The sequence below is a fragment of the Stenella coeruleoalba genome (assembly GCF_951394435.1).
Source record: "Stenella coeruleoalba genome assembly, chromosome: 16".
NCBI lineage: Eukaryota > Metazoa > Chordata > Mammalia > Artiodactyla > Delphinidae > Stenella > Stenella coeruleoalba.
In genome coordinates this window covers 30,080,421-30,108,194 of record NC_137162.1, presented here as the reverse complement: position 1 = coordinate 30,108,194, position 27,774 = coordinate 30,080,421, and the positions used below count along the sequence as shown (strand labels likewise).

The 27,774-nt window shown below is 43.3% G+C and overlaps 1 protein-coding gene across 1 annotated transcript; it reads left to right on the top strand.

Moving 5' to 3' along the window:
- Positions 1-734: 734 nt before the first annotated feature.
- On the top strand, positions 735-27,735 carry PI4K2A (phosphatidylinositol 4-kinase type 2 alpha). The gene is made up of 9 exons (XM_079899494.1): positions 735-1,233; positions 8,101-8,301; positions 12,608-12,739; positions 13,106-13,259; positions 17,878-17,939; positions 19,631-19,730; positions 20,709-20,842; positions 21,345-21,404; positions 25,192-27,735. The coding sequence occupies exons 1-9, from the start codon at positions 799-801 to the stop codon at positions 25,351-25,353; spliced, it is 1,440 nt and encodes a 479-aa protein (XP_079755620.1). The 5' UTR covers positions 735-798; the 3' UTR covers positions 25,354-27,735.
- The last annotated feature ends 39 nt before the right edge of the window (positions 27,736-27,774 follow it).

Below are 27,774 nucleotides of genomic sequence, written 5' to 3'. Positions count from 1 at the left end.
TCTTAGCATAAACACTTATGACTTTATTAATGTTACTAGCTATATTACTTGTATTCTGCCTGTTTTACAGGATTGTTTCTCACATTACCAAATGTGTGACTGAGCCTCTGATAAAATTAATGATGATTAGCTGACTTGAAATGATTGACCAAATATATAGTCCTATAAGATCAATGATGTAGGACCTCTCTGGCGGTCCAGAGTTTGACTCCGTGCTTTCGTAAGCCAGAAAGAGAAAAACAAATATCATATATTAACACGTATATGTGGAATCTAGAAAAATGGTACAGATAAACCTATTTGCAGGGCAGGAACAGAGACGCAGACGTAGAGAATGGACATGAGGACACAGGGGGAGAAGGAGAGGGTGGGACGAATTGGGAGATTAGGAATGACATATATACATCACTAGGATGTGTGACTGAGGAGCTTGGCTGCTTTATTGTAAACTTCCAAACAAGGGCCAGCAATCGGAATCTAAGGGCGGGGCTGGGCTGGTAAGAGCAGAAGGAGTGTCTGTACCGGGGCTGGCTCCTGGAGCATGCGCAGTCTTCACAGAAAGTGATCAGCGAAAAGTGCTGAGGACGCTATTGCGTAGGCATAGTTTCTGATTGGCTACCGTTCGCCCGCGAGGGGTCGTGTCTACTCGTCGCCAAGTAAACAGGGAAGGTAGGGGCGGGGCCAAAGAGGCGTCGGGACCTGGTTGGCCCGGGGAGGGTTGGGGGTTTCGCGGATTGGTCCCAGCCGGGATCTCAGCTGTGTGAAGCGCACCGGGTCCTGGAGCCCGCGGCCTGAGGGATGGACGAGACTAGTCCACTCGTGTCCCCTGAGCGGGCCCAACCTCCGGACTACACCTTTCCGTCCGCCTCGGCCGCTCACTTTCCGCAGGTGCCGGGAGGCGCGGTCCGCGTGGCGGCGGTGGCCGGCCCGGCCCCCTCTCCGCAGGGCTCGCCAGGCCACGACCGGGAGCGGCAGCCACTGCTGGATCGGGCCCGGGGCGCGGCGGCCCAGTGTCAAACCCAAACCGTGGCGGCGCAGGCCCAAGCCCTGGCCGCCCAGGCTGCGGCGGCCGCGCACGCCGCGCAGGCCCACCGCGAGCGGAACGAGTTCCCGGAGGACCCCGAGTTCGAGGCGGTGGTGCGGCAGGCCGAGGTGGCCATCGAGCGTTGCATCTTCCCCGAGCGCATCTACCAGGGCTCCAGCGGAAGCTACTTCGTCAAGGACCCTCAGGGGGTGAGAGCGGGCTGGGGACCGCGACCGCCGGCATCGGGGAGGGTGGGCCTGTCCGGGGAAGTTTGAGGGTTCGCACAGCCAGAGGGAGAACGGGGGTTTGAAAGGCTAAGAAATGGAGAAACTTCACAGTGCAGAGCCCCTTGACAGGATTTTGGAATTCTATTGAGGACTGGAAACGGATAAGCTGTCCGGAATGAAGAAATAAATCAGAACTTATTTGGTAGGGGAAGAGTGAGCGGAGAATGAAAAGAGGAAATTGACCAGATACAGGCGAGGGGCCCTGCGGTGTGATGGGGCAGTCGGCCTCTGGACAGAGACGCGCGGGGAGATGCTGCTTTCTAGTAGGTTCCTCATTCGGCCACTGACGTACTGTTTTGAGCTTTGAGCCCGTCCTCTCTTTTTGGACTGAACCAGTGTTGTCGCTGTTCATTGAGGAGGACGGGTGACCCATCAGGGGCTCTGAGGGTTCATTCCCAGCCTTCTCTGTTGTGGGGACGTCTCCTGCCACCAACCCAGGCCCCTTATTGGCAGACGTTTGTTGTAAGAGTGGGTGGACTCATCAGTTTCATTTGTCCTGGTTATTGCTCACTTCTGGGAAATTGTTCAAATCCTTCTTGTGGCTCCTCAGTTTAGAATGTGAAGTTTGAGAAACATGGGACTGTCAGCTACTTTTTACTTTCATTTCTCACCCAGGACTGTCAGCAGTTTGCTTTTTTAACAAAGGCGGAATGTTTGTTTGACCTTTATTTTGCCCCTTGTATGTGTTTAAAGGGGGATGGGATGGGGTATGGAGTGACCAGGGCGGCTGAAAAGTGACCTTTATTCTTTTGATAACCATAGGAGAATTTAAGGCATTTAGATCAAACTAGAGGTATCTTTGGAATATCAATGAGTCAAAAAAAAAAATCAAATCTTCCCTGTTAAAGTTCTCAGATGGACCAGAATGGTTTATTGGGAAAATGTATTATTGTTATGCTTATTAAAATGATGGGTATCAGAGCTCCCTCACATTTTCTCTGCATCTCTCTTGTGTGAACTCTTGAGATGGGTGGTGTGTTCTTTTGGCAGGAGTGCTGAGTGGCCAGGATGGACTGTGACTTGTAGCTCTTGGTTAGGTTCATTGAAGGATTCAGTTAATTCCCCAGAAGTTGTTGTCCCTGAATTATCACCAAGAACCAGAGAGCAATTCTGCCATCAAATCAGTTAACATAAACTGAGACAGGGGAAAGCTTTGAGAGTAGTAAGTCTTTCAAATAAGGGAGCAGTGAGTTAAATCGAAAGCTCAAACAGGAACCGTCACTTGCAGAAGAAAAGAAAGGTGGGTGTCCTGAGGTTTAAATGTTAGCAAGATGTTTTCATCTTTTTTATTTAGGAACCAGAGTGAGATCTAAGATATGAATGGATTTTATTTTATTTTGTAGTTGTTTGCTTGTTGGCTGATGTAAGAATGGGCTAAGATTATCTTTGTTAGGTATAGAAGCAGGAGGAAGGTTTTTGTTTTTCTTTCATGACACTGTTACAGCTCCACTGTAACACTGGAAGTGTGTCAGGTCAGCAGAGAAGTGTTCTGGTGCTCTGACAGGTGGGAGTAATATGATCTCTCAATTCTACCTGGCAGGTAAAGTACTACCACCTCAGTACATAGGCCACAGAGAATGACACACTATGGGTATGCTTCTTGGTGATTTGCAGGATCTTAGTCTCTCAAATTTCCTGGCCACTGTCCTTTCTTAGAGGGGAAGTCAAGACACATATGACTGGATAAAACTTATTAGTGTAACCATCCTGTTCACACTGAGGAAAATGTGGTTCAGAGCAGAGGATCACTTCCTAACTGCTATGGTGGGTTATACTGGACCACAGACCCACTGTAGTTAGTTTTGTCATCTTTGGCCCTGCTGCAAATGTGTTTAACTATTTTATTTAAAAATACGTAGATAGCATTTACTGTATGCCAGGTACTATTTAAAATGCTTTACAAATAATAATTCACTTAATACTCATAACACCTTCAGAGGTAGGTACTATTATTGCCCCCACAGATGATGACACTGAGGCACACAGTATACCTAATTTGCCCAGGGTGTCACAGCTGTTAAGTAGGAGGCAGGATTCAGACCCAGGCAGACTGGCTCCAGAGTTCATGCTCCTAACTACTATGTCCTGCTGCCTCAGAGTTAGTCATCTGAATCTCTGGTTTCTCTTTTCAGCTACCATATTGGTTAAGACTAAATTTGGTTGTGTGTGACAGAAAATTTAAAATAATAATAACTTGAATAAAAGTACATTTGACTCTCCTAAAAGAAGTCTACAGACTGCTCAGAGCTGGGATGGCATTTTCCTTTATCATGGATGCAGTATGAACAATATGCATCCGACCGTCCGGCTGGTCAGCCATCCCTAGCATGTGGCTTCCACTTCGTGATCCAAGATGGCTGCTCAAACTGCAGACATCTTGCCTGCTTTTCAGCCAGTTGGAAGAAGGAGAGGGAGAGGAAGAGGGAGAGGATGCCCTTTCCCTGTAGGACGTTTCCTAGAAGTTGCACCAGACTCTTCTCCTTACATTCCATCGTCCAGAACTTAGCTGCAGTAGTGGCTGGGAACTGTAGTCTTTATTTTGCCCAGCTAAAAATCAGGGACCTGTGTCCAAGGAAGAAGAGGGAACAGAGATTGGGGGAACCAGCAGTTTCTGCCACAGGTACTTTGCAGCTGGACAGTCTGAAAAGTTCTTAAAGATAACAGCCCTGATTCCATTTCCCATTGTAGGGTGGTTCCTTCCTCAGGATGAGCAAGTAAGGGACCTGGAACAGTAAGATGGAAAATGCTAGATCAGGAGTCATGGTAGAGTGCTCATATTACCCTCCTCATCTACATACATCCTTGTGCTTCAGGTCTCATGCTCAATCATCTACGAAAGTATTTTTTGAGAATTTTCAGTTTTGAGAGGCTAGTAATTCTAGGTGTTCATGTTGCCAAAACATAGAACAGCATGTGATTGACTAGTTTATTGGGAGGAGTAAATGAGATACCACACATGAAAGCCCCTGGCCTAATTCCTGGTGCTTAGCAGGAGTTCAGAGTGTTTTGTTTCGTTTTTAAGTTACATGCCCACTGACCTCTGGATTAGGCTTTCTTGGATATGTGGCACTGAATAAAGCAAAAGTAGTATAATTCTGAGATGATCCTTTCATATTGAGAATAGTAATTCATTAGATAATGCTCATTGGTGTTTGCGACACAATTCTACAGGTACTGCTCACATGTTCTAGGAGCTTGGCCTTGTATCAGTAATTTTCAACCTTTTAAAAATACTTCATTCACCAAGAGTTTGTCATGAAAACAGTACAGTATTATTTTCCATTTTTCAAATATAAAATTATGTTGTAATATTGAATGTGTTTCTTCTAACCACCTGTGCCCTACAGGAAATTTTGATGTCCTAACATTCGGTTGAGAATGACACTAATAGCCAAATAAAGAATAAAGATCTCAAACAGAGTAACTTATTTATTACTAAAATGTTAAGACACAGTCATGTTTGTATACCATATATAGGTGTAGTTCTGGAGATTTTTAAGCATCATCTACCATCTGTTATAGGGAGCTGTCCCAGGCTACAAGTTGTAATGGATGAGGCAGGTTGGGTCGATGGCAGTGGATAGGAAAATAAATACAGGCTGAATCTCTTTTATTACATTCTACTTACAGCCCATCTTCTTTCAGGATCTCATATATTTGGAGTAGTACATCCCTCTCTTTTGTAAAAGTTAACATGTAAATAAGGCTTCTCTACCTAAATAGCTAAGTCAAAGAATGCTGTTTCCATCCAACCTCTACAGAATACAGACTTGCCTTTTTCACTTTCATTTCCTTATGAGTGTACAGCAGAGATTTCCAGAGGTCGCATGATGTATGATATTGAAACAGATTGAATTTTAAAGAAGATGTGAGAATACAGTTGTCTTTTATTGAGCCAAACATTAGAGATTTGCAAAATGTAAAACAATGCCAGTCTTCTCACTAAATGTTTTTTAAAATATAGTTATTTCTCATAAAAACATGTCACTTATGTTAACATGTAATAGGCTTATTTTTATGATTAGGTGAATTAATAAATAGTTTTAACATTTTAGTTTTAATTTCTAGTACAGCAAATATAGATTTTACCCATGTATATAAAAGCTTTTGGGGTCTTTAATAGTTTTTAAGAGTTTAAAGGGGCCTTGAAACCAAAAAGTTTGAGAACCGTCCACTTTGTGTTTACCAAACTTAAAAAAAACCGTTTATTATGCGTTATTTTTGCATATTTCACTGCATAGTATGAGTGATGTGCTTGAACTGTGTTAGATTTTAGCACAGCATAGACCCTCCTCCGTGGGGCTGCTGCGTAGGTATAGGAACCCCTTTTGGGTTCCAGGTTTCAGTAACTGGTTGCGGGTCTGGCAGCAGCCAGTGAGTGGCCCCTTGCTTCCTTGTGCAGTTGCTGTTTTTGTCCCCAAGTTCATGGATTGCTGCTACTTGAGCTACCTGCACCTTAACCCCTTTATTAAAAGGGGTTTTAGTAAGTGGGTGTTAAGGGAGGGTGTTTTTAAAATATTGACATCAAACTGAAGCTTTCTCCTAAATGTAATAAAGGAATTGAAAGTATATTAAAGAAGAGAAAGGTTGGTGAAACAAATTAGGCAGTAGTTATTTTCTTTCTCAACCAAATATTGGTGGGTGGCTTTAGAATTTGTTTTCTATGAATTAGGAGAATATTCTTGAGTATTCTGTAACACAGTTGATTATTTGACGTTAACATTAGCTTTGGAAATTAGGCCAGAGGCTGCTTTATGTGTCTGTCTAGGAAACCCACAGAGTGCTGATGCACTGTCTTATAAGAACTAGGTACTGAGCAAATGTTGGCAGAATTGAATTGAACTGAGGCAACGCTTAGTCCTGAAAGGCACTTGTCTCCCTTTCTGTCTGAATGTCCTTCTGTTCCTCCATCCTTCCCACCCTACCATTCCCCTATTTGTCCATTCCAGGCATTATTATTTAATGAAACCCTTGTAATACTGAGAGAACCATGATTACTAATGCTTTTAGAGTCAACAAAATGCTTTCTGATTCTCCTTTTGGTGGAAGGAAATTGAGAAGTTTGAGAGGTCAGTCTATAAAAGATGCTTGGCTGCAATGTTGGCCTTCAAGTTCTGCTTTCTTTTCTTTTCTTTCTTTTTTTTTTTTTCTGGCTGCACCGTGTGGCTTTTGGGACCTTAGTTTCCCGACCAGGGATCAGACCTGTGCCCCCTGCAGTGGAAGTGCAGAGTCCTAACCCCTGGATTGCCAGGGAATTCCCAAGTTCTGCTTTCTTTAAGTGGAAGTATTTAAGCCTTAGCCCTGTTATTTTTCAGCCTCACTAATAGTAGGAATGTCTTGGTTTCCCTTTCATTGGGGACCAGCTTGCAGAACTCCACATTGTGCCTCAGTTGAACTGACTGGTGGGTTCTGGGATGGGCCTCAAGTTGTACTGTGGTTTCACTGCCCAGGTTCCAGAGAGTTACATTGGAGTCATCAGTCATTCTCTGTATGGTAAGCCACTTACTACTGCTGCTGTGTGATTCAGAGCCCAGGGTTCCAGGGGTACAGAGACAGAGAGGACGATTGCTAAAATAGGCCTCTTCCTAGCCACTTTAGATAAGAATGTAATTCTGAAGACTTAGAATATGAATATATGCATTTGACTTTTTCTGGTGAATAAGTAAGTTTGTTTATCGTTAAGAATAAATTGATTCTTTTGGAGGAGGAAAGTTCTGTATTTCTCTTGCCCTCTCAAATCCTTGCAAGGCTTCTTGAAGGGACTGTCCTCAAGATTGACCAGTTATTGTTTTAGACATGTGCCTAGCCAGTTCCTAATATGAGTACTTAATGCAGTCAGGTGGATTTGTGTTTTTTGCTGTGACCAGCCATTCAGGAAGTGACACCCACAGGCAAATGACTTATGACCTAGACTAGCTTGAGTTGGCTATGGGGTGAGGGGAGAGGGAGAGTCATATGATATAAAGATGAATCACTTGAATAGCATATTTACTTTACTTTTCTTCCTTTGAAAGTACCAGCTTGGGGACTGGAAGGAATGACATAAATATAAAACCACCTCAGAGGGCTGACTGGCTTGGGGAAGAAACCTTCAGGAGGGAAGGCCTTAGTTTCTAGATTGCAGCAGCATCCCATAGGTCCAAGGATCTTTGAGGATTAAGTTACTGTCTGCCAGAGAAGATGGATCTTAATCTTTGTGGCCTCTCATGTCCTGATCTCTTGCCTATCAGAATTACTTAAAAGAAACCCATTCTAACCAGGTAGCAGATCCTTTTTCCTGCTGTGATTTTTCTCTTCCATTGCTTTCTTAGTTTGTCATTCCTAAACTTTTTTAAGGTTTGTTAACACGCGGAGGGGGTGGGTGTGGAATAGTAAGGCCGATAGAGGAAACTACCATTGATGAAAGAACTTTCTTAACCTCATTCTATAAGACCTTACTAATTTCCTTTCAGCTGATACTTTTTTGAGTCTTTCCATAATTGATGCAGAACAACAGCATGTATGAGTGTACCTTAGAAGTTGGGGTTTGATGGTGTTAGAATCTGTTGTACCGTATATACCAGACTTGGCATCTTCTCTGGCCTCAGCCCTTTCTGGCAGGGGGTTTCTCAGCTGCTCATGTGAGCTGGTGTCTTCCCCTTACAAGCTGGGGGAGAAGCCAGTATCTGACTGTACATAGGGATTGTCTGCCTATGCCCTCGCATTTCTTTCTAGATTCCTGCTGACCTGGACTGTGAGCTACTTTAATCAACTTGCCTTTAACATCCTCTTTTTCTTTTGTCTCTGTAGAAAATCATTGCTGTTTTCAAACCCAAGAATGAAGAGCCATACGGGCATCTTAATCCTAAGTGGACCAAGTGGCTGCAAAAGCTGTGCTGTCCCTGCTGCTTTGGCCGTGACTGCCTTGTCCTCAACCAGGGCTATCTCTCAGAGGCAGGGGCCAGCCTGGTGGACCAAAAACTGGAACTCAACATTGTACCGCGTACAAAGGTTAGTCTCCAGGAAGCCTTACTGCCTGGCCAGAGTTTTCCTGGACCTAAGCCCTGCTACGTGTTAGTGGGACTGCTAGATCCAGTGACAGCTATTTGTGCCCTGAGTCTAGGGTTCTCAGCCCTTTTTTTTGGTGGGGGTGGTAGGTTTCAGCTCATGGTTTGATCATGCGATGAAAGCTATCCTGAGAAGGATACACATAAATTTTCTGCACACAGTTTCAGGAAGTTCACTGACCTGATGCACATGTATGGACTCCCTGGGTCTTTGGATCCCAGGTAACCCCAAGCTGGTTAGAAACCTAGCTACTTTTGTAGCTTACTCTGTTAGATTTCTGAGCTATTCCAGGATTTAGATACAGTCTAGAATGGACTAGCTGATGTCAGCTAAGCACTAATGCAAGTTATGCCAAGGAGGACTCTAGGATTGGCTGAGGGTTAGAGTAAAGGTCTGGCCTGAACACCTACAGGGAACTGACATGGAATTCTCCTCACCCATCTTTATGCTATGGAATTCTGGTACTTGTCTGAACATAACAAAATCGGGTTCCCAGATCCAGGCAATTCCACACTTAGAATGGATTTGTACATACCTTGTATGTGTTATAGACTTAGCTGAGGTTCTATTGAAGGGTCTGGACTATACCCGCCCCCCGCCCCCTCGCCCCCTCGCCTCTTGCAAAAACATGCTTTAATATAGAATTTATTGCATACAATTTCAGGAAGTTTACTGACACTAGGTTAAGAACCCCTGTACTACAGGGTGTCTCATGAAACCTTCCAAGGGTTCTGAGGGGAAGAAATCTGCTTGTCAGCATATGAACATCTAAGGACACGTCGTCACTCATTTAGTATGTGGCTCCCTGAGATTTAGTAACAATTTAAGGGGGAACTCTGATCTGATGCTTTAAGGCTGCAGGGGCATCTTTGTATCTCTGGGTCTTAATCCTCTTTGAAAATCTGATAAAAGCTATAAATCTTGTTCCCACAAAAAATACATATATTTTCAATTATTGCATATAATTTCAGGAGGATGGTTCATAGACAAGTTGAAGTCTACCCTTTGACTCATAGGATCTAGATTAAAAACCCCTGCTTAAGGTTTTCTTTGCCGGTTTAGATAGCAGGCTGTGGGCAAAGAGCCTGATCAGCAGACAGGAGCTTCCCTTCAAATCTGTTTTTTCTGTTTTCCCAGGGTATGTTAGAAGAAAATGTGATTGTTGTGGATGTTTAACTGTGTCTGCTCCTTTGCCACCAAACTTCAAATAAGCCAACTAATTTGTTAAGGTTGTAGAAGTCAGGGACCACTTCTTGAAATTTCCTCCTCTCATTCTCAGCACCTAGCAAAGTACTATACTTACAGTAAGCATTCCTTAAGTACCAGCGGAATCAGTGGATAGATAGCAAACCATGAAAAAACAGTAACAGAGATCCCCCAACCTCAGGCCAATGGAGAGAATGTTTGATTGTAGTTCCGGGCTTGTAGCTCCCATCTGACACCTAAGTCACTGCCTGGCCTTGTGCAGCTCATTCCTTCCCTTTATACTTAGTTCTCTCTGTGTGCGTATAGTTAAACGGCACATTGAACATCTTGTATGATAATTAAAGCTCCTAAGATCTCCTGCCTAACCTGAAATCCTCCTACTAGGCCCCTCTTAGACTCTAGAAATGCTTCTAAGTACTCCTTGCATATCACTGTAATTTCCTTTCTCTGCTAGGTAAATAGCAGACCACCCATGCCCTGTGCCTGTCTGCTTTGCCTGTGCTTCTCGAGTGCAGTGCCTAAGAACCAGAGGGCTTAAGTCCAAATTCTGGTGCTGCAGCGCTTCACTGGGTGACCCTTGGGCAAGTCACCCCCACATCCCCTGCCCATTCAGTCTCCTCACTATAAAAATAGGGACAGAAAGAGGTCCTACTTTAGAGAGTGGCTATGAAGATTGCACAAGTTAATCCATGTTGAACATGTAGCCCAGCAGCTGGCACAGTGTAAACACTCCATACATCTTTGCCTGTGGTATTTTTATGACTATTCTAATCATTAATGTCACATAATCCCTTTCTTCCCTATCTCTGGGCTTCCTCTTTCCCTGTTAGAGAACCTTAATGAGGACTGAGGATCCTTTACATCAAAAAATCAACAACAAAAACACTTGTCTTCCATGAGACTGAGATGAGACAGAACTTTGCAAGCTTAACATACATTTGTGTGAGGCTTTCCTGGTGGCGCAGTGGTTAAGAATCTGCCTGCCAATGCAGGGGACACAGGTTCGAGCCCTGGTCCGGGAAGATCCCACATGCCGCGGAGCAGCTAAGCCCGTGTGCCACAACTACTAAGCCTGTGCTCTAGAGCCCACGAGCTACAACTACTGAGCCTGCGCTCCTAGAGCCCATGCTCTGCAGCAAGAGAAGCCGCAACAAGAGAAGCCACTGCACTGAGAATCCCATGCACCACAGTGGAGAGTAGCCCCCGCTCAACGCAACTAGAGAAAGTCCATGCACAGCAAAGAAGACCCCCCAATGCAGCCCCAAAAAAATAAATAAATAAATAAATAATGCTAAAACAAAACAAACAAGCCAAAGAAACCCACATATATTTGCAAGCTTTACATTACAGCTGTTGGACAATAGTAAGAGGAAATCTCTCCCCTCCCTCCGTCCCCACCCTTGTGATAGGATTCTATCCAGTTGATCAGAGCATCTGTCACTATGGAAACGGGGCTCACGCTGAGATGGAGCTTCAAGCAGTAAGGCTGTAATTCTCACTCGATCACTATCTCTGCTCTCTGTTCCTGCAAGGTTTCAGGTTGTGATAGTTTCATTAGTCACAGGGAAAGAGTGGTTTGTTACAAAAATTGATCGAAAATAAATCTCATGGGGGGAAAGGGTGGTTTATGGCTTGAGAGCCAGTGTTTTCACCATGGAAGCTGGCAAGGTAGTCTTAGGAAAGCCTTTTTTCCCCTTTATTCCTGTGCCTGTGTTTCCAGATTTGTAAGGCAGAGAGTGCTAACCTACAGTACTTTGCACATCCGTTTTAGGTACTCTGTTAAAACTGGATGGATGGATGGATGGATGGGAGGAAGGGAATTATTTTATGCTGTCTCTGAGATTTCGGGGGCAAAATAATTAGTTATTTGTAATGAATTTTTCAAGGCTTAGGAAAAGGAAGAATTTTCTTATAAATTTGATTTTAGGTATTTATATGGTAAAACTCACTTATAGCTATCTCTGAAAGAAGCTCGTAACTCATTCATTCATTCACTTAATAAATGAGCATGTGCCAGGCACTGTGTTAGGTACTAGGGATGCTAATGTAAATAAGATGTTCTCATCCACCCCACATTTCTTTAGTCTTAAGAAACAAGTTAGGTATACAAATGGATAATCACGAGACAGTGTGATAATGGACACACATATGGATTATGGATTACAGTGATATCACTGCAGTTTGACAATCAAGTGTAATATTGGTGGCCTATTAAAAAAATTTTTTTGAATAGGTTATGCATGCATCTAGTGCAAAAATTACAGTAGAGTAAACAAAGAAAAGTAATTCAGCCTCTCTCCCACCCGTCTTCCATCCACTTGGTTTCCTTCCTCAGAGGCAGCTGTTATTACTAGTTTCTTGTGTAATATTCTAGATACAGTCTATGTAAATATATAGCAACTCACTAAAAATTAAAACCAATTTTAATATTTGTTTAATTTTTGAATGTAAATAATTGTACGTAGTACAGAGTTCAACAGGAAATAAAAGGGTATAGAATAAATTGCAATTTGTTTTTATTTGGAGAGAAAATAGGCACTGGGCCATCTTCTCCTAACCCAGGAGGTAGCTGTAGTGGTCAGGGTAATTCATGCTAGCTGCTGTAACAACCCCTGAATTGCAGTGGTTTAACACAGTAGGAGTTTATTTCTTGCTCACATCAAGACCCATGCTAGTTAGGCAGCTCTCCTAGATCCCATGTCACTCCAGGTAGCGGCAAGAGATCTGGGATCTTTCCATGATGTGGTTTTGCCAGCTCAGAGCCCTTCATTTCCAGCTGCACAGATTGGGGAACGTGAGCTAAAGATCATGGGAAATTTTAGGGGCCAGGCCTGGAAGTAGTGGGCATACATCACTTTGTCAACATTCTCTTGGCCTGAACTAGTCATATACTCTATTCTGGCAGCTAGAAAGGCTGAGAAATGCATTCCTTCTATGTGCGGAAGAGGAACAGTATTGGTGAGCATCTAGCTATTCTCTGCCATAGTGGTATAGTTCCTTAAATTTGACTCTAACCTAGGTGTCTCTTCTATTTCCACTGTAGGTAGTATACCTGGCCAGTGAGACCTTCAACTATAGTGCCATTGACCGAGTGAAGTCCAGGGGCAAGCGGCTTGCGCTGGAAAAAGTGCCAAAAGTTGGACAGCGGTTTAACCGCATCGGGCTACCGCCAAAGGTATAGACTGCGCCTAGGTGGCTTACCAAAGGTGATGATTTATAGTGGCATAATCATCCAAGTGATGAAGCAAGGTGTCAACAGACTTACCTATGGACTTTTGAATAGTCTGCCGGGAGGCTTCTGTCTTGCTCATTTCTGTTAAGGGCCTAAGGTTTGAGGAATAATTCTCCAAAGAGACCCTCACTTTCTCACTTTACTCCTCTGGACCATTTAGCTGGGCTTCTTGAATTTGGATGAGCAATTACTGTCACAACCCTTTCCTGATATAAACTCCACAGGGCCTTAGTGGGTACCTGGCTTACTCCTGGGATCTTTGCACTTGGGCTGTAAGGAAATACCTTTATTCTTCCTTTTTGATTGCAGGTTGGTTCATTCCAGCTCTTTGTTGAAGGGTACAAAGATGCAGACTACTGGCTACGTCGTTTTGAAGCAGAACCTCTCCCTGAGAACACTAACCGGCAACTACTGCTACAGTTTGAGCGGTTAGTGGTGCTGGATTACATCATCCGCAACACTGGTGAGCAGCTGTGGGTGGTCCTGTGCCCTGTGCCAGACTGTGATGAGGCACGGGGGAGGCCTGGAGGCTTGCAGAGCTTAGTATCAGAGTACCCTATCAGGATGAGTTTAGTCTAAGACATAAGGGTTATGCACATTTGGAGAGGGTCTTGAAAATACTTTTCCTAGACAAGCCTTGTTCAGGCACATCATGTGTAGTTATCAGGAGTGGTGAGTATTTATGTTTTATCTTTGCCTCTTTCCCGGTCCTAGACAGAAGACACTTTGGCTCTTCCAAAGCAACGTGAAGAGTCCTCTTATCCTTGATCTCTAGTCATTCATGGTAGCCCGGCCTATCACAGGACAGTTTTGTCTTTAAATACCTCATCTAAGTGGACTTATACAGCATTTTCATTCTCTGGCTGGCTTATTCACTTAGCATAATGTCCTCAAAGTTCATTCATATTGTAGGCTGTGTCAGAATTTCTTTCCTTTTTAAGGCTGAATACTAGTCCATTGTGTGTATATACCACATTTCACTCATCCATTAATCTGTCTACAGAAACTTGCTTCGTGGTTGCTTCCACGTTTTAGCCATTGTGAATAATTCTGCTATGAACGTGGGTGTACAAATATCTTTGAAACCCTGCTTTCTGTTCTTTTGAGTGTATACCCAGAAGTGGAATTGCTGTATCATATGGTAATTCTATGTTGAGAATTTTTTTAGGAACCGCCATACTGTTTTCCATAGCAGGTGCACCATTTTACATTCCCATCAGCAGTGCACAAGAGTTCCAATTTGTCCACATCTTCACCATCACTTGTTATTTTCTGTTTTTTTGATAGTAGCCATCCTAATAGGTATGAGGTGGTATCTCATTGTAGTTTTGATTTGCATTTCCCTAATGATTAGTGATCTTGAACATCTTTTCATGTGCTTTTTGGCCATTTGCATTTCTTCTTTGGAGAAATGTCTGTTCAAGTCCTTTGCCCATCTTTGAATTGGGTTGTTTTATTTTTGTGGAGTTGTAGGAGTTCTTTATATATTCTGGATATTAATCCCTTATCAGATACATGACTTGCAACTATTTCTTCCCATTCTATGGGTTGCCTTTTTGTTCTGTTGATAGTGTCTTTTGATGCAATTAATTGAAAATTTTTCATGAAGTATTATTTTTCCTTTTTTTAATCTATGCCTTTCGTGTCATATCTAAGAAATCACTGCCAAATCCAATGTCATGAAGCTTTGCCCTATGTTTTCTTCTATGAATTTTATAGTTTTAGGTCTTAGATTTAGGTCATGAATCCATTTTGAGTTAATTTTTGTATATGGTGTTAGGTAAGGATCCAGCTTCATTCTTGTGTATATAGATATCCAGTTTTCCCAGCACCATTTGTTGAAAATATGGTCTTTTCCCTATTGAATGGTCTTCCTATCCTTGTCAAAAATTGTTTGATCATAAATGCAAAGGTTTATTTCTAGAGTCTCTATTCTAGTCCATTGGTCTGTCTTTATGCCAGTACCACACTGTTTTGATTACTATAGCTTCGTAGTAAGTTTTGTAGTAAGTTTGAAAGTTTTGGAGGAAATGTGAGTCCTCCAACTTTGATCCTTTTCTGGATTGTTTTGGCTATTTGGGGTCCCTTGAGATTCAATATGAATTTTAGGGTGAGCTTTTCTATTTCTGCAAAAAAGATCATTGGGATTTTTATAGAATTGCATTAAATTTCTAGGTTGCTTCACTTCAAGTAGTATTGATGTCTTAACAATATTAAGTCTTCCATTCTATGAACATGGGGTGTCTTTCCATTTATTTATGTCTTCTTTAATTTCTTTCAGCAATGTTTTGTAGTGTTCATTATGCAAGTCTTTCACCTCCTTGGTAAACTAATTTCTAAGTATTTTATTCTTTTTGATGCTATTGTAAATGGATCTCTTTCTTTCTTTCTTTTTTAAAATAATTATTTATTTATTTGGCTGCGCTGGGTCTTAGTTGTGGCACATGGGATCTTTGTTGCTCTTAGTTGTGGCACATGGGATCTTTGTTGCAGCATGTGGGATCTTTTAGTTGCAGCGTGCGGGATCTAGTTCCCTGACCAGAGATCGAATCTGGGCCCCCTGCATTGGGAGCACAGAGTCTTTTTTTTCTGTTTTTGTTTTTGGCTGCATTGGGTCTTCATTGCTGCACACAGGCTTTCTCTAGTTGCGGCGAGTGGGGGCTATTCTTCATTGCAGTATGTGGCCTTTTCATTGCAGCAGCTCCTCTTATTGCGGAGCACAGGCTCTAGGCTTGCAGGCTTCATTAGTTGCGGTGCGTGGGCTTGGTAGTTGTGGCTCGCGGGCTCTAGAGCGCAGGCTCAGTAGTTGTGGTGCACGGGCTTAGTTGCTCTGCAGCATGTGGGATCTTCCCGGACCAGGGCTTGAACCTGTGTCCCCTGCATTGGCAGGCGGATTCTTAACCACTGCGCTACCAGGGAAGTCCCTGGATTTGTTTCTTAATTTCCTTTTTTGAATTGTTCATTGTTATTGAATAGAAATACAACTGATTTTTGCGGTTGACTTGGTATCCTGATACTTTTCCTGAGTTTATTTATTGGTTCTAACAGTTTTTTGTGGAATCTTTAGGGTTTTCTACATATAAGATCATATCATCTACAAACAGAGATAATTTTACCTTTTTATTTCCAGTTTGGATGCCTTTTATTTCTTTTTCTTGCATAATGCTCTGGTCTTTCAGTACTATGTTGAATAGAAATGGTAAAAGTGGGCATTTTTGCTTTGTTCGGGATCTTAGAAGAAGAGCTTTTGGTCTTTTCACCACTGAGTATGATGTTTGCTGTGGGTTTTTCATGTATGACTTTTATTATTTTGAGGTACTAGTCTGCTGGTGATTAATTTCCTATTTTTTGTTTGTCTGAAAATATCTTTATTTCAGCTTCATTTTTGAGGAATATTTTTGCTGGGTATAGAATTTGGGATTGGCAATTATTTTCTTTTAGCAGTATTTAAAAAACATTCCGTTATCTTCTTGCTCCCATGGTTTCTGTGGAGAAGTAAGTCGTCCATATTACTGTTGCCTTTTCGAATGTAATCTGTCTTTTTCTCTAGATTTTTTTGAGATTTACTCTGTGTTTGGTTTTCAACATTTTTACTGTGATATACCTAGGTATATTTTCCTTTGTATATACAGGCTTCCTTGAATCTATAGTTTGATACGTTTTGTCACTTTTGGAAAATTCTCAGCTATTGTCTCTTTAAATATTACTTCTGCCCATTTTTCTCTCTGTTCCTTCTGGGACTCCAAATTATATGTTGTTAGATATACATTCATGTATATATCTTTTTTTCCTGGGTGCTTTATTCTGGTTTATTTCTTGTGGTCTGTCTTTCAAATCACTACTTTCTTTAGCACAATCTGCTATTAAACTTATCTATTGAGTTCTTAATTTTGTTAACTGTATTTTTCATTTTTTGAATTTTTATTTGATTCTTTTTATAGATTCCTGTTTTCTGCTGATGTTCTTAATCTTGCCTTTTATCTTCTTAACCATATTAAGGATTTTACCTTGAACATTTCAGAGTCTATATGTTCATTATTTGGGGCCCCTGTAGATTTGTTTTTAATTTTCTTTTGTTTTTCTTGTTTTTATTTGTGTCATGTTGTCTCTTTGTATACCTCGTTATTTTTAATTGTCAGATATCGTATATCAGAAATTATAGAAACATTTGGAGGCCTGAGATGTTGGTATAAATCCTGTCTGGAAGGAGATGTTTGCTTTTGGCAAGCAGCTAGGGTCATCAGCAACCCAGGATCACTTTAACTTCAGGTATTGCTGGGAAATTCTGCTTACTTCCAGGGTTGTAGCCTTTCAGGTTTCAACCAAAAGCATGGATGATTTATCAGGGTTCCCCCACCTTATCCATCATCAGGCTACAACTTTGTCTCTCTGGGTCCCCAGCACTATTAGAACACTGTTCTACCTCGCAGCCACCTCTTCCCAAGTCAGCAGGTGCTGTAAGAGAAAAGAAGTCACGAATGCTGGACTCCCCTCTCTGGATTACCTTTTTCTCCCAGATCATGACACTTTAACTCTTAAGGGTCTTATAAAATCTCCAGTGCCTTCAAGAGATTTAAAAATATTTTATCCAGGGACTTCCCTGGCGGTCCAGTGGTTAAAACTCCACGCTTCCACTGCAGGGGGAGTGGGTTCAATCCCTGGTCAGGGAACTAAGATCCCATGTGGCGTGGCCCATAAATAAATAAATAAATAAGAATAAAAATATTTTATCTGTTTTTTGTAGTTGTTCTTAGTAGGATAATTGGTCCCCAAGTGTCCAGAGTATCTAGTTCATCATTGCTGAAAGTGAAAATCACCCCAGTTTTTTTTTTTGTTTTTTTTTTTTTGGCGATACACGGGCATCTCACTGTTGTGGCCTCTCCCATTGCGGAGCACAGGCTCTGGACGCACAGGCTTAGCGGCCATGGCTCATGGGCCCAGCTGCTCCATGGCATGTGGGATCCTCCCGGACCGGGGCATGAACCCGTGTCCCCTGCATCGGCAGGTGGACTCTCAACCACTGCACCACCAGGGAAGCCCTACCCCAGTTTTTTCTACTAACTTCATATTTCTGTTCACAGATCGAGGCAATGACAACTGGCTGATTAAATATGACTGTCCAATGGATAGTGCTAGCTCTCGGGTAAGTGGTTGATCTATATCTTGAAGGAGAGGATGAGGTGTAGTATATGCATAATATGAAAGCATGTAGTGGGGTGATATTTAGGTCACATAAGTTCAGAGGAATCAGGATAGCACATGTCTTTAAAATTGGTAGGTTAATATTTGGAAGAGCTTTTCTCAATTTGTTTTTTAAGGAATATCCTGCTAATGATAGGGATAGACTGAAGAAAAGTACAAATAAGTTTGGAACATATTACATACTTTGTGCCTTTTTAGGAAATTCACATTGCATAGTAGCACAGTAAAGGTCTGAGAAATAGTGCGTTAGTGCACCTGTGTGATTTTGTTTGGCTCAGTGATTTCTAAACCTTTTGACCATGGAATACTTTTCTCACAAGAATACAATACCACAGAACATCAGTTTAGAAAAAGCTGCTTCCTGCAACTTTCTTTACCCTCTCATTGCTTTTATACTCCACCACACTTCCCCATCCCTGTTCAATCTGCACATTTAAAAAAATTAGCAGGAAGGCTACCTGGAGAAGGAGAGTGAGGTTGGCTTTTGTTCTTTATAGTGTTTTTTTTTTCTTCCAGCTTTATTGAGATATGATTGACATATAATATTGTGCAAGTTTAAGATGTACAATGTGATGATTTGATGTATATATTGCACAATGTTTACCACAATAAGATTAGTTAACACATCCTCGTAGTGTTTTTACTTCCTTTTGTAATAGTGGTTCTCAAATTCTGTACATCAGAATCACCTGAAGAGCTTACTAAAAATAGTACAGATTCGGGGGACTTCCCTGGTGGTCCAGTGGTTAGGACTCTGTGCTTCCAGTGCAAGTGGTGCGGGTTCACTCCCTGGTTGGGAAACTAAGATACTACACACTGTGCAGAGCGGCCAAAAAAAAAGTACAGATTTTATTGGGTTGGCCAAAAAGTTCACTCGGGTTTTTCCGTAAGATAAGTACAAGCCTTTCCTCCATTAGGTCTGGGGTAAAACTGAGGATTTCACACCTTAAATAAGGTATCCCAGAGGATTCTGATGCAGGTATCCTGGACCCACATGCCTGTTCCTGTGGTGGCACTAGTTAACCTGAACATGGAGCCAAGTAGACAGTCATGGGAATGTCTGACATGGGCTGCTGTCACAGGCAGTCTGCTCCGCTCTCTCTGCATTCAGCTCTGGTCCTTTTCCTTTTAATGTATCACTGAAGCAGGGGAACAGACTCCCTTATGCAAGAGCAGCCAGCTGTTATCGTCCATGGTTCCGTTATCTTACTAGAAAATGTGGTCACCACCACTGAAGTGGCATCTGAGTCAAGGTCCACACCAAAGGACCTTGGCTGACTGATAATTGACTTTTCTTTCTTTTTTTTATACTCGCAGGATTCTCACTGCCTTTCCCTAGGAGGAATGGCTTATAGTAATCTTTTGTTATTGTCATTTCCCATGTTACCAAGGACTGTGGCAACTCTTGGGGAAGGGCACCTTTTCTAAGATAAGAAAGGGACTCCGGGAAGCTTGAATTAGCCCAATCAAAGTGCCATAAATGTATTAAGTCAGGTAACAATATGGAAACCAGTTCAGAGGTTGAGTAAGGACTGATGCCTGAGGAGGTTGAGATGGGATGCTTTGCTGCTATTTTAAAGGGCCTGGGGCAGGTGGGACTCAATAAATATTTAATCTTCCCTTGCTCTTCAGGACACAGACTGGGTGGTGGTGAAGGAGCCTGTTATCAAGGTGGCTGCCATAGACAATGGGCTGGCTTTCCCCCTGAAACATCCTGACTCCTGGAGGGCGTGTAAGTCTCAAGACCGCTATGGTCTGGCTCTTTTCTTGCTCAGTCTCAGTTTTCTTATGTGTGCAATGAAGATAATAAGTCCTCTATCACAGGATTGTTCTAAGAATTAATGAAATAATGCAGCTCATGCACTTGAGCACAATGGCTGGCACATGGCAACTACTCCATAATGTAAGCTATTATAATTTTTACCTTACATTATTCCCATTTGAAGCACAGAGTTGAGTTTTCGCATCTCTGCTTTGCATTTTTCTTATTCTTTCTGAGGACTGTCTTATCATAATTTATTCTATTTGTGTTTCTAAATACAAGCTGCTGTCAGTGTTCTGTCTTCCATGTTGACATTCTAGAAGCCAGCCCCTGCCCCATTATAACTGAGAAACCTTTAGAAAGGGAAAGATACAAGTAGAGGGTCACTAGTCCCTTTGCAGTACTTGTCTGTCTTTTCAGAAGGAGCATCTCAATGTTTCGGTGGCAAGTAATTGCTTCTAGATAGGCTTACATCTTGGAAAGTCATATAATGTCTGGGAAAGAGCACAGGCTCAGGGATTAGGCAGACCTGGGTTTGAAGCCCAGTTTCTCCACTTACTGTGTAACCTTTAGGGTTAACAGCCCCTATAACTTTTCTTTTCTTTTTTTTTTTTTTTTGCGGTATGCGGGCCTCTCACTGTTGTGGCCTCTCCAGTTGCGGAGCACAGGCTCCGGACACGCAGGCTCAGCAGCCATGGCTCACAGGCCTAGCCGCTCCCGTGGCATGTGGGATCTTCCTGGACTGGGGCACGAACTCATGTCCCCTGCATCGGCAGGCGGACTCTCAACCACTGCACCACCAGGGAAGCCCCCCTATAACTTCTATTTTCTGTTGTGTTTCTAATAAGAGCAGTATCCTACTTTTGCCAGTGCTCTGATAGGTGGAGGACATAGATGGGCAGGGATTTTTTCAACACCAGCTTTGCTTTTGACTTTTCCTCTTTTCAGATCCTTTTTACTGGGCCTGGTTGCCCCAGGCAAAAGTCCCATTCTCTCAGGAGATCAAAGATCTGATTCTTCCAAAGATATCAGACCCTAACTTCGTCAAGGACTTGGAGGAGGACCTATATGAACTCTTCAAGGTTAGCCCTGGGAACCTCAGCCTTATAACCATATAGAAGAAAGAATTCCAGTGGTTTTTCTAATTGGTCCTGATACAAGCCCAAAGAGAATGGAAACACCCTTCTGGCTTGTGTTAGCCAATGAAGAGCAAGATTCCCCCCTGTGGACAGCAAGACCTGGTTTGAGTTGGTTTGAAAAAAAATTGGCAGCTGTGATGAATCACACTGGTTTGTGTCCTTTGTGTCATGTGGCTGCAGTGTATCTGCAGAGCTCTCATTTTCAAATGGAGCACTAGCACCTGGAGTTCTCTAGAGTTAATAATGAGACTGAGGACAAAATAGTTACTTGTTCTCTATTTCCCCATCTGTGAAACAGGGAGTTCTTGGGGTGGTGGTTAATTTCACTAAGTCTCTGAAGCTTCATGTAGGTTCTCTTTATTAGAAAGTTTCTAACTGGGGGAGGAAAACGGGTTCTTCTGAGGGATTCATGCAGGTTCCATCTCCTTCTGCCCTTCTTTTGCAGAAAGATCCTGGATTCGATAGGGGCCAGTTCCATAAGCAGATTGCTGTCATGCGGGGACAGGTAAGCCTGGGACATCCTCCTGGTGTCATCCCTGGGATCTCTCTGAGAGCGTTTTATGCTCATGTTGAGTAAATGTGTAAAGCTTGTATTTTAAACCCATTTTAGTCTATGCCATACATATTTGTAACTCTCCGTTAACACCTGAGGGGGAAAGGTAGCCATCCCAAATCTCCCACCTCTTCCATGGTATCTGGTGCTTGGTGAAGCACTTACTATGTGCTTAGCTCTGTGCCCCTTGCTGGATAGTTCATTGGTAAATTTACCTGGTGGTCTGTGTCCTCAAGTTGTGCAAGGCAGCCATGTGCCTTGGTGGTCAAGAGCTAGGCTCCGGAGTCAGACTGCTGCTTGACCATTCCCAGCATTATGGCCTTGGGCAGGAGTCTCTGCTTCCTTGTTTATAAAATGGGACAGTAATCATACTTTGCATAGTTGGCCAGAGGATTACATAAGATAATGTGTATCAAGTGTTTAGTAAAAACAATGCCTGGCACATGGTAAGCACTCAGATGCTGGTCATGGTTATAAGTTTTGTTGTTATAGTTACAAGCCATATTATTTCTTTTTTCTCCACTTCACCTTCAAAGAGAACCAAGGAAACCCCCAGGGTGTTGTTGACTTTCCAAAGCATAGTAAAGAATAGCTTGAAAATTGTCTAAAAACTCTGTAGGACACTGACATTCTGCTTATCACTTTGAAGTCTTAAAGATAGCTGGGATGGCTTAGTGGTTAGGGCACAAACTGGTCAGAGTGCCTGGTTTGAATCCTGGCTCCGCCATTTACTAGCTATGAGGTCTTGGTTGAGTTACTTAATCTCTCCTTCTTTTAGTTTCTCCATCTGTAACATGGGATTAATAACAGCACCTACCTCGTTGGGTTATTATGAGATAAATCATTGAAAACAGTTGGAGTAGTGCTGGTGTACTGAAGTACTCAATATGGGTTAGCTATTTTGATTATGACTTTGTATACAGCTTCTCACATCTTTGAAGGACAAGAGGGTGTTCTCGGTCATAATTATACATTTACCTCTTTCTTCCATTTAGCAAAAGGCTTCTGGTGAGAGCAACTCTTGAGCTTACCGAGCCCATCTTCTCTAGATATGGGACAGACGGGTTTTAAGAGCTGCGGTTATTATAGCTGCCTGAATACCATAACATGGTCTTCCTACATTTCCCAAATAATGTAAGGGCCCAGTTAGGCTGGCAGAATTTGTAGAAACCTTAAAAGCCACGTGATGTAGTCTGGTATTATGGAACTCAGCATAAAGGAACAAACTTCTCAAGTTTATGTAGGCTGTACCTCTGTCCCTATTGTAGTTTCTTCTCTACTCCCTTCCCAACTCCAGTGTCTTGCCAACATCATAGCAATCTTCCTCTCATGATATTTAGTTAGGACCATTATCTAGAGTAGCAAAAGGCAGGGTGGGGGCGTGGATTGAGAGAGTGCAATCTTAGCTTTCTTTCCAACTTGTGCTCTTAATGTCCTTTGAGGGCCTGTGGCATCTTACAACCTAGAGTGCCTCCCTCTGAAACCATAAGGTTCCATGAGCGTCCAGCTCCTCCTCCTAGCATGCAGGTGAAAGGAAGGCACCACCTTCTACCTACCTGAGCTGTAATCACAGAGTGGGCTGTACAATGGCCCAGAGTCAAAGGTGAAGAATGAGGAACCCCTAGAGAGATGGAGTTGGGGGATAGAAGTTGTTCCTCACCATAAAGGCTTCTAACCAGGAGTTAGATAAAGAATGCAGAGTCTGAGGGAAAGCTTCTTTAGATAACATTTTCAAAGACAGTATTTCTTTTTTGGCATTATGTGCCTGCTATAAATTTTTCTTCAACTTTTTAATTTGAAACACTTCAAACCTCAGTAAAATTGAAAGAATGAGTGGGGTCTTCTAGACTTCACCAATTGTTACATTTAGTTAGCCACGTTTGCTTTATCTTATTTCTCTAAATATTATCTATCTGAATAGTATCTATCTCTATATATCTATATAATTTCTCTCTTTAATGTATCTATATAATTTGTCTCTCTCCCAAGATAGATAGATTTTGTTTGTTTGTTTTTGGCCAAATCTTTTGAAAGTAAGTTGTAGACAGTTTGACATTTTACCCCATTTTAAACATGCTGGAAAGGTGGCTTCTAACCCAAAGAACCAAAGAAAGCACAGGGAGACCCAGCCAGGGCAGGTGTGAACTCCTGTCTCTTAAGTTGGGCGGGTCTCCTGCACAATTCACTCTGATTCCATTTGAAGCTCCTTTTAGTTCTCTGGCCTGATCTTGTACTCAAGGCTCTTCGAAGCAGTGTAGTGTGCTGGCAATACCTAAACAATGAAGTAAAAAAGAAATTAATTACTGGTAGGATCAACTTCTCACTTCTGACCTCTGTTCCAGGTGAATCTCTGCCTCTTGTGGGGCAGCACTTGTAGGCCAAGGATATTTACGGCTTGAGGCCTGTGTGATATGGGGGTGCCGCCTAGCTTCCCCTCCCATGTGTCTGGCCTGGCTTTGAAAATCTTCAACATCCAGTGGTTTAAAGAAGGCTGTCATAGGACAACTTCAGCTTTTGTACTGTCCTACCAGAGACGATAAATGGTGGTGACTATGATTTTGACAAGGGGAAGAAAATGTGTTCTTTTAGACACATATCTGAAATACATGTAAAATACAGACAAAAACTGGAAAGGAGCTGAATGCACTGTGGCATCTTGGAACAGAAAAAGAACAGTACTGGAAAAGCTAATGAAATCCGAATTAAGCCTGGAGTGTGGTTAATACTAATGTTCCAATGTTGATTTCCTAGTTTTGGTAAATGTACCACTGTTATATAAGATGATAAAATTAGGAGAAATTGGATAAATGGTACATAGAAACTGTCTGTACTATCTTTGTAACTTTTCAGTAAGTATAAAATTATTCCAAAGTAAAAGTTTTATTTTAAAAAAAGATGATGAAAAGACAGCATGAGAGGGACAATTCAACTGAAATGGCTTTTTTTTTGTTTAATACATGGTCTTTGTAGGAAAATCAGAAAATAAGGATAAACAAAAATCACCCTATCCCTAGGTCACCTTCCTTGACCCAGAGATAATCACTGCCAACTTCCAGACATTTTTTCTCTGTAGATAAGTAGATAAGAAAATAAAGGTGGAGACACACTATAATACTGGTTCCTTATCTCCTTTCTTTTCCATCTAAGACATTGTGATCAGTTTTCCATGCCAAGAGAATATATTTTTTAACTGCTTGTTTCTAATCCCTTAAGTTATTAGCTGATCCCGTACTCTCAGGTATTTATATCATTTTCACTGTTACAAACAATACTGCACTGTATTGATTGAAACTAAGTGTTTTGTGCATGTCAGTGATTGTTCCCTTAGTCATTAAAAATGGAGTTGCTGAGTCAGAGGGCCTGTTCACTTTTAAGCCTTTATGTTCCACTTGCCTTTCTGAAAAACTGTCCCACGATCCAGTCCCACAGCCACGTCTCTGAACTCTCCCCAGCTGAGTCGTCATCGTCGTCTTCTGTATCTTTACTAACTAGAAGGGCAAAAAAATAGGAGGTATTTGTTTTCATTTGTATTTTTTCAATGAGTAGAGAGGTTTCCATTTTCTGTATATTGCCCACTTACATTCTTACTTTAGTAAATAGCCTGTTGGTACAATTTTCCATTAGTGGATTGTTTATTTTTGTTTTGATTCATAGGAGCACTCTATCTGCAGGTCTCCCTTCAGAGGCAGACCAGAATGCCTAGGCTTTGCCCTCACTGATCTCATTTTTCCCACTGCAGATCCTAAATCTGACCCAGGCCCTGAAAGACAACAAGAGTCCCCTGCACCTCGTCCAGATGCCACCCGTGATTGTCGAGACGGCCCGTTCCCACCAGCGATCTGCTAGCGAGTCCTACACACAGAGCTTTCAGAGTCGGAAGCCCTTCTTTTCATGGTGGTAGCCCCAGAGGCAGACAAAGGCACATTGTCTGAGACTTGGCATGGGAGAAAGCCTGGGGAGCAGGTTACAGGAAGAGCCAGAGAAGCCGGCAGAGAGCAGTGCCCTTAAGAGCCCTCCCTGTCTGCTCACCACCCCCTCAGAGCTTTCCCAAGCACGGGGAGAAGCACAATCAGAAGGACAGTGTGTGCTGTTGGGCCCTTCTGAGAGCTGGCGTAGGGGGGCTGGCGCTCCGTGCAAGTAGTCCAGATGCCCGGGAAGGAGCATCTCCCTTCCAGCATCTCCTGGGGGAAGGCTGGGAAACTCCCTTCCCTTCCTGACACCCTGCTCTGTAGCTATTCCTCATTATATTCTGCATCAGAAAAAAGCAAATACAAATTTAAATATAAAACCCAGGCAGAATCCCAGAACCTCTTATAGCAGAAAACCTCTGATCCAGACCTAAAGTTGCATGGGCCCAGACATCCAGGTGTCTCACAGTTCCTTACCCCCACGGACCAAGGCAGCTAGGTGACTCGCAGTGCTGGGACAGACAGAAGCCACACTTCCTTTTGGTTTTCTGCCAAGTCTTCTTCCCCTTCTCCTCCCACTGGTGCAATAGGCTGACTCCAGACACGATTCTCACAGTGGGGAGACTTTTGCTCTAGAACTCCCAGCAGTTTTACAGTGATGGTATAGATCACCTCTGCTCCCTTCCCTGCTGGGGACCCAACCCCTCTAGTCTAGGCCTGTAGGTTGCTTGTCACTCAGGCAAAGGCAGGAGGGAGGAAGTTGACTCCCCAGCATGCAAATGTGATCCATACCACCTGGGTATATGCTGGGAACTGTAATGGTCTATGGGTGAACTTATCCGAGCCTTGCTTCCTTAGTCCTTGGCCGTAGCCAAAGGTAACAAACTCTCCCAGTCTGCTAATTTGTTCCTGTTGTTTTAGATGTTTTGTTCTCAACTCTTGAGTTAGTGCTTCAGTTCTGGGTTCTGGAGTGGCTCTCGATGAGGGTTCTGGGGTGGGTCTCAGCACATAAGAGGACAGGATATTAGGTCCTTGGACTTCTTTTTCCGCTACCACTGTTGCTTGCTGGAGGTAACAGGACTTGTGTTCCGCCTCCTGGTTGGCAGCTTCCCTTTGCTCCCCCACTTCTTGTTCCAGGCCAGTTTTTCCACGGCTTCTTGAGAAAGGCAGGGCCCTAAGGAGAGAGGCCTTCACACTGCCCCCCGGTGGCTGCCCAACCCAGTGTGCATCTTCTTGCTTCCATGTCTCTCTTCCCTCAGCTGTCCCCCTTACCAGCTGTCCGAGCCCTTTCTACACCAAAGCAAAGAATGGCCTCAGGGGGGAGTAAAGAGGGTGCCACCCGTGGCTGTGGGGCAGCCCTGTGCTACTGGACGTTTCAAGTTTCCGGCGTCCTGCGATTGGTCAATCAGCTTTGGAAAGAAACTATCTCGAAGGTTTGAAGAACAACCAAAGAAAGGGAGCAAGGACTATGGCTGTGTTCCCTCTGCTTGCCTAGCTCCCGCCATGCAGGAGGTGTGCAGCTCTCTCGTCAGCTGCGCCAGGCTGGGCACCTTCCAGTCCAGCCCCCAGGAGCCAGCTTATCCTGGGCTTCCACCCCGCTGACAGGAAGTCTCTGGAGCTGGGTACGCATGCCCTGTGGACAAGGCACAGCTCCCCACCGGCCCCAGCCCTGACAATCCCATTGAGCCGACCCCGACTTTGGCCTTAGGGATCATTTTTGCGAGAACATGGGAGCAGCAGGGCTCCCAGAGGCCGGAGAGGACCCAGGTGTGTTTAACTCTCCAGACATCTGTGTGCAAACGTGTTTGTGAAGCCCCCACCTGGGTGTTGAGAGAGCCTGAGCAGTCTAAAGAGCCCGGTGCTTCCCTCACTGAGCAGATCTGCACATTGTCCTCAGGCAGACAAGCTCTGGGATGAGAAGGAAATTGGGTCCAATGTAAGAGGGAGCTGGTCCCAGTCCTGGCAGGCCAAAGAGTATGGGGCATCCTTTCCTGGCCCACATCCGTTCTCCTTGAAGCCTGTACTCAGGTTGCCTTGAATGTGGACTTTGGGAGAGCTAGGGCCCAGAGTGCCGGGGCAGGCTTCTGGGCAGCACTCAAGGAACCGCCCGGCCCTCTGCCAGCCACAGGCCCTGTTCCCAGTGTCAGGGAGTAGAGGCTGGGCTGTAGAGTGCTGCTGCCTCTGTACTGTTCTAATGCACTGTAGAAATTGTATGTAATGTATTTAAATCAATGCAGATGTATGAATAACAAGTCCAATTCTGACCTTTTTTGTCTAGTTTTCTTTTGTGGAAGGAAGACAAGGTAGGATGCAATTTTAAGGACAAAGAACCCTGTGTTGCCATGGAGTTACTGAGATATGGCTCCTGAGTCTCTTTTCCTCTAGCAGAGGAAGGTACAGGTCCTCATTTCCCA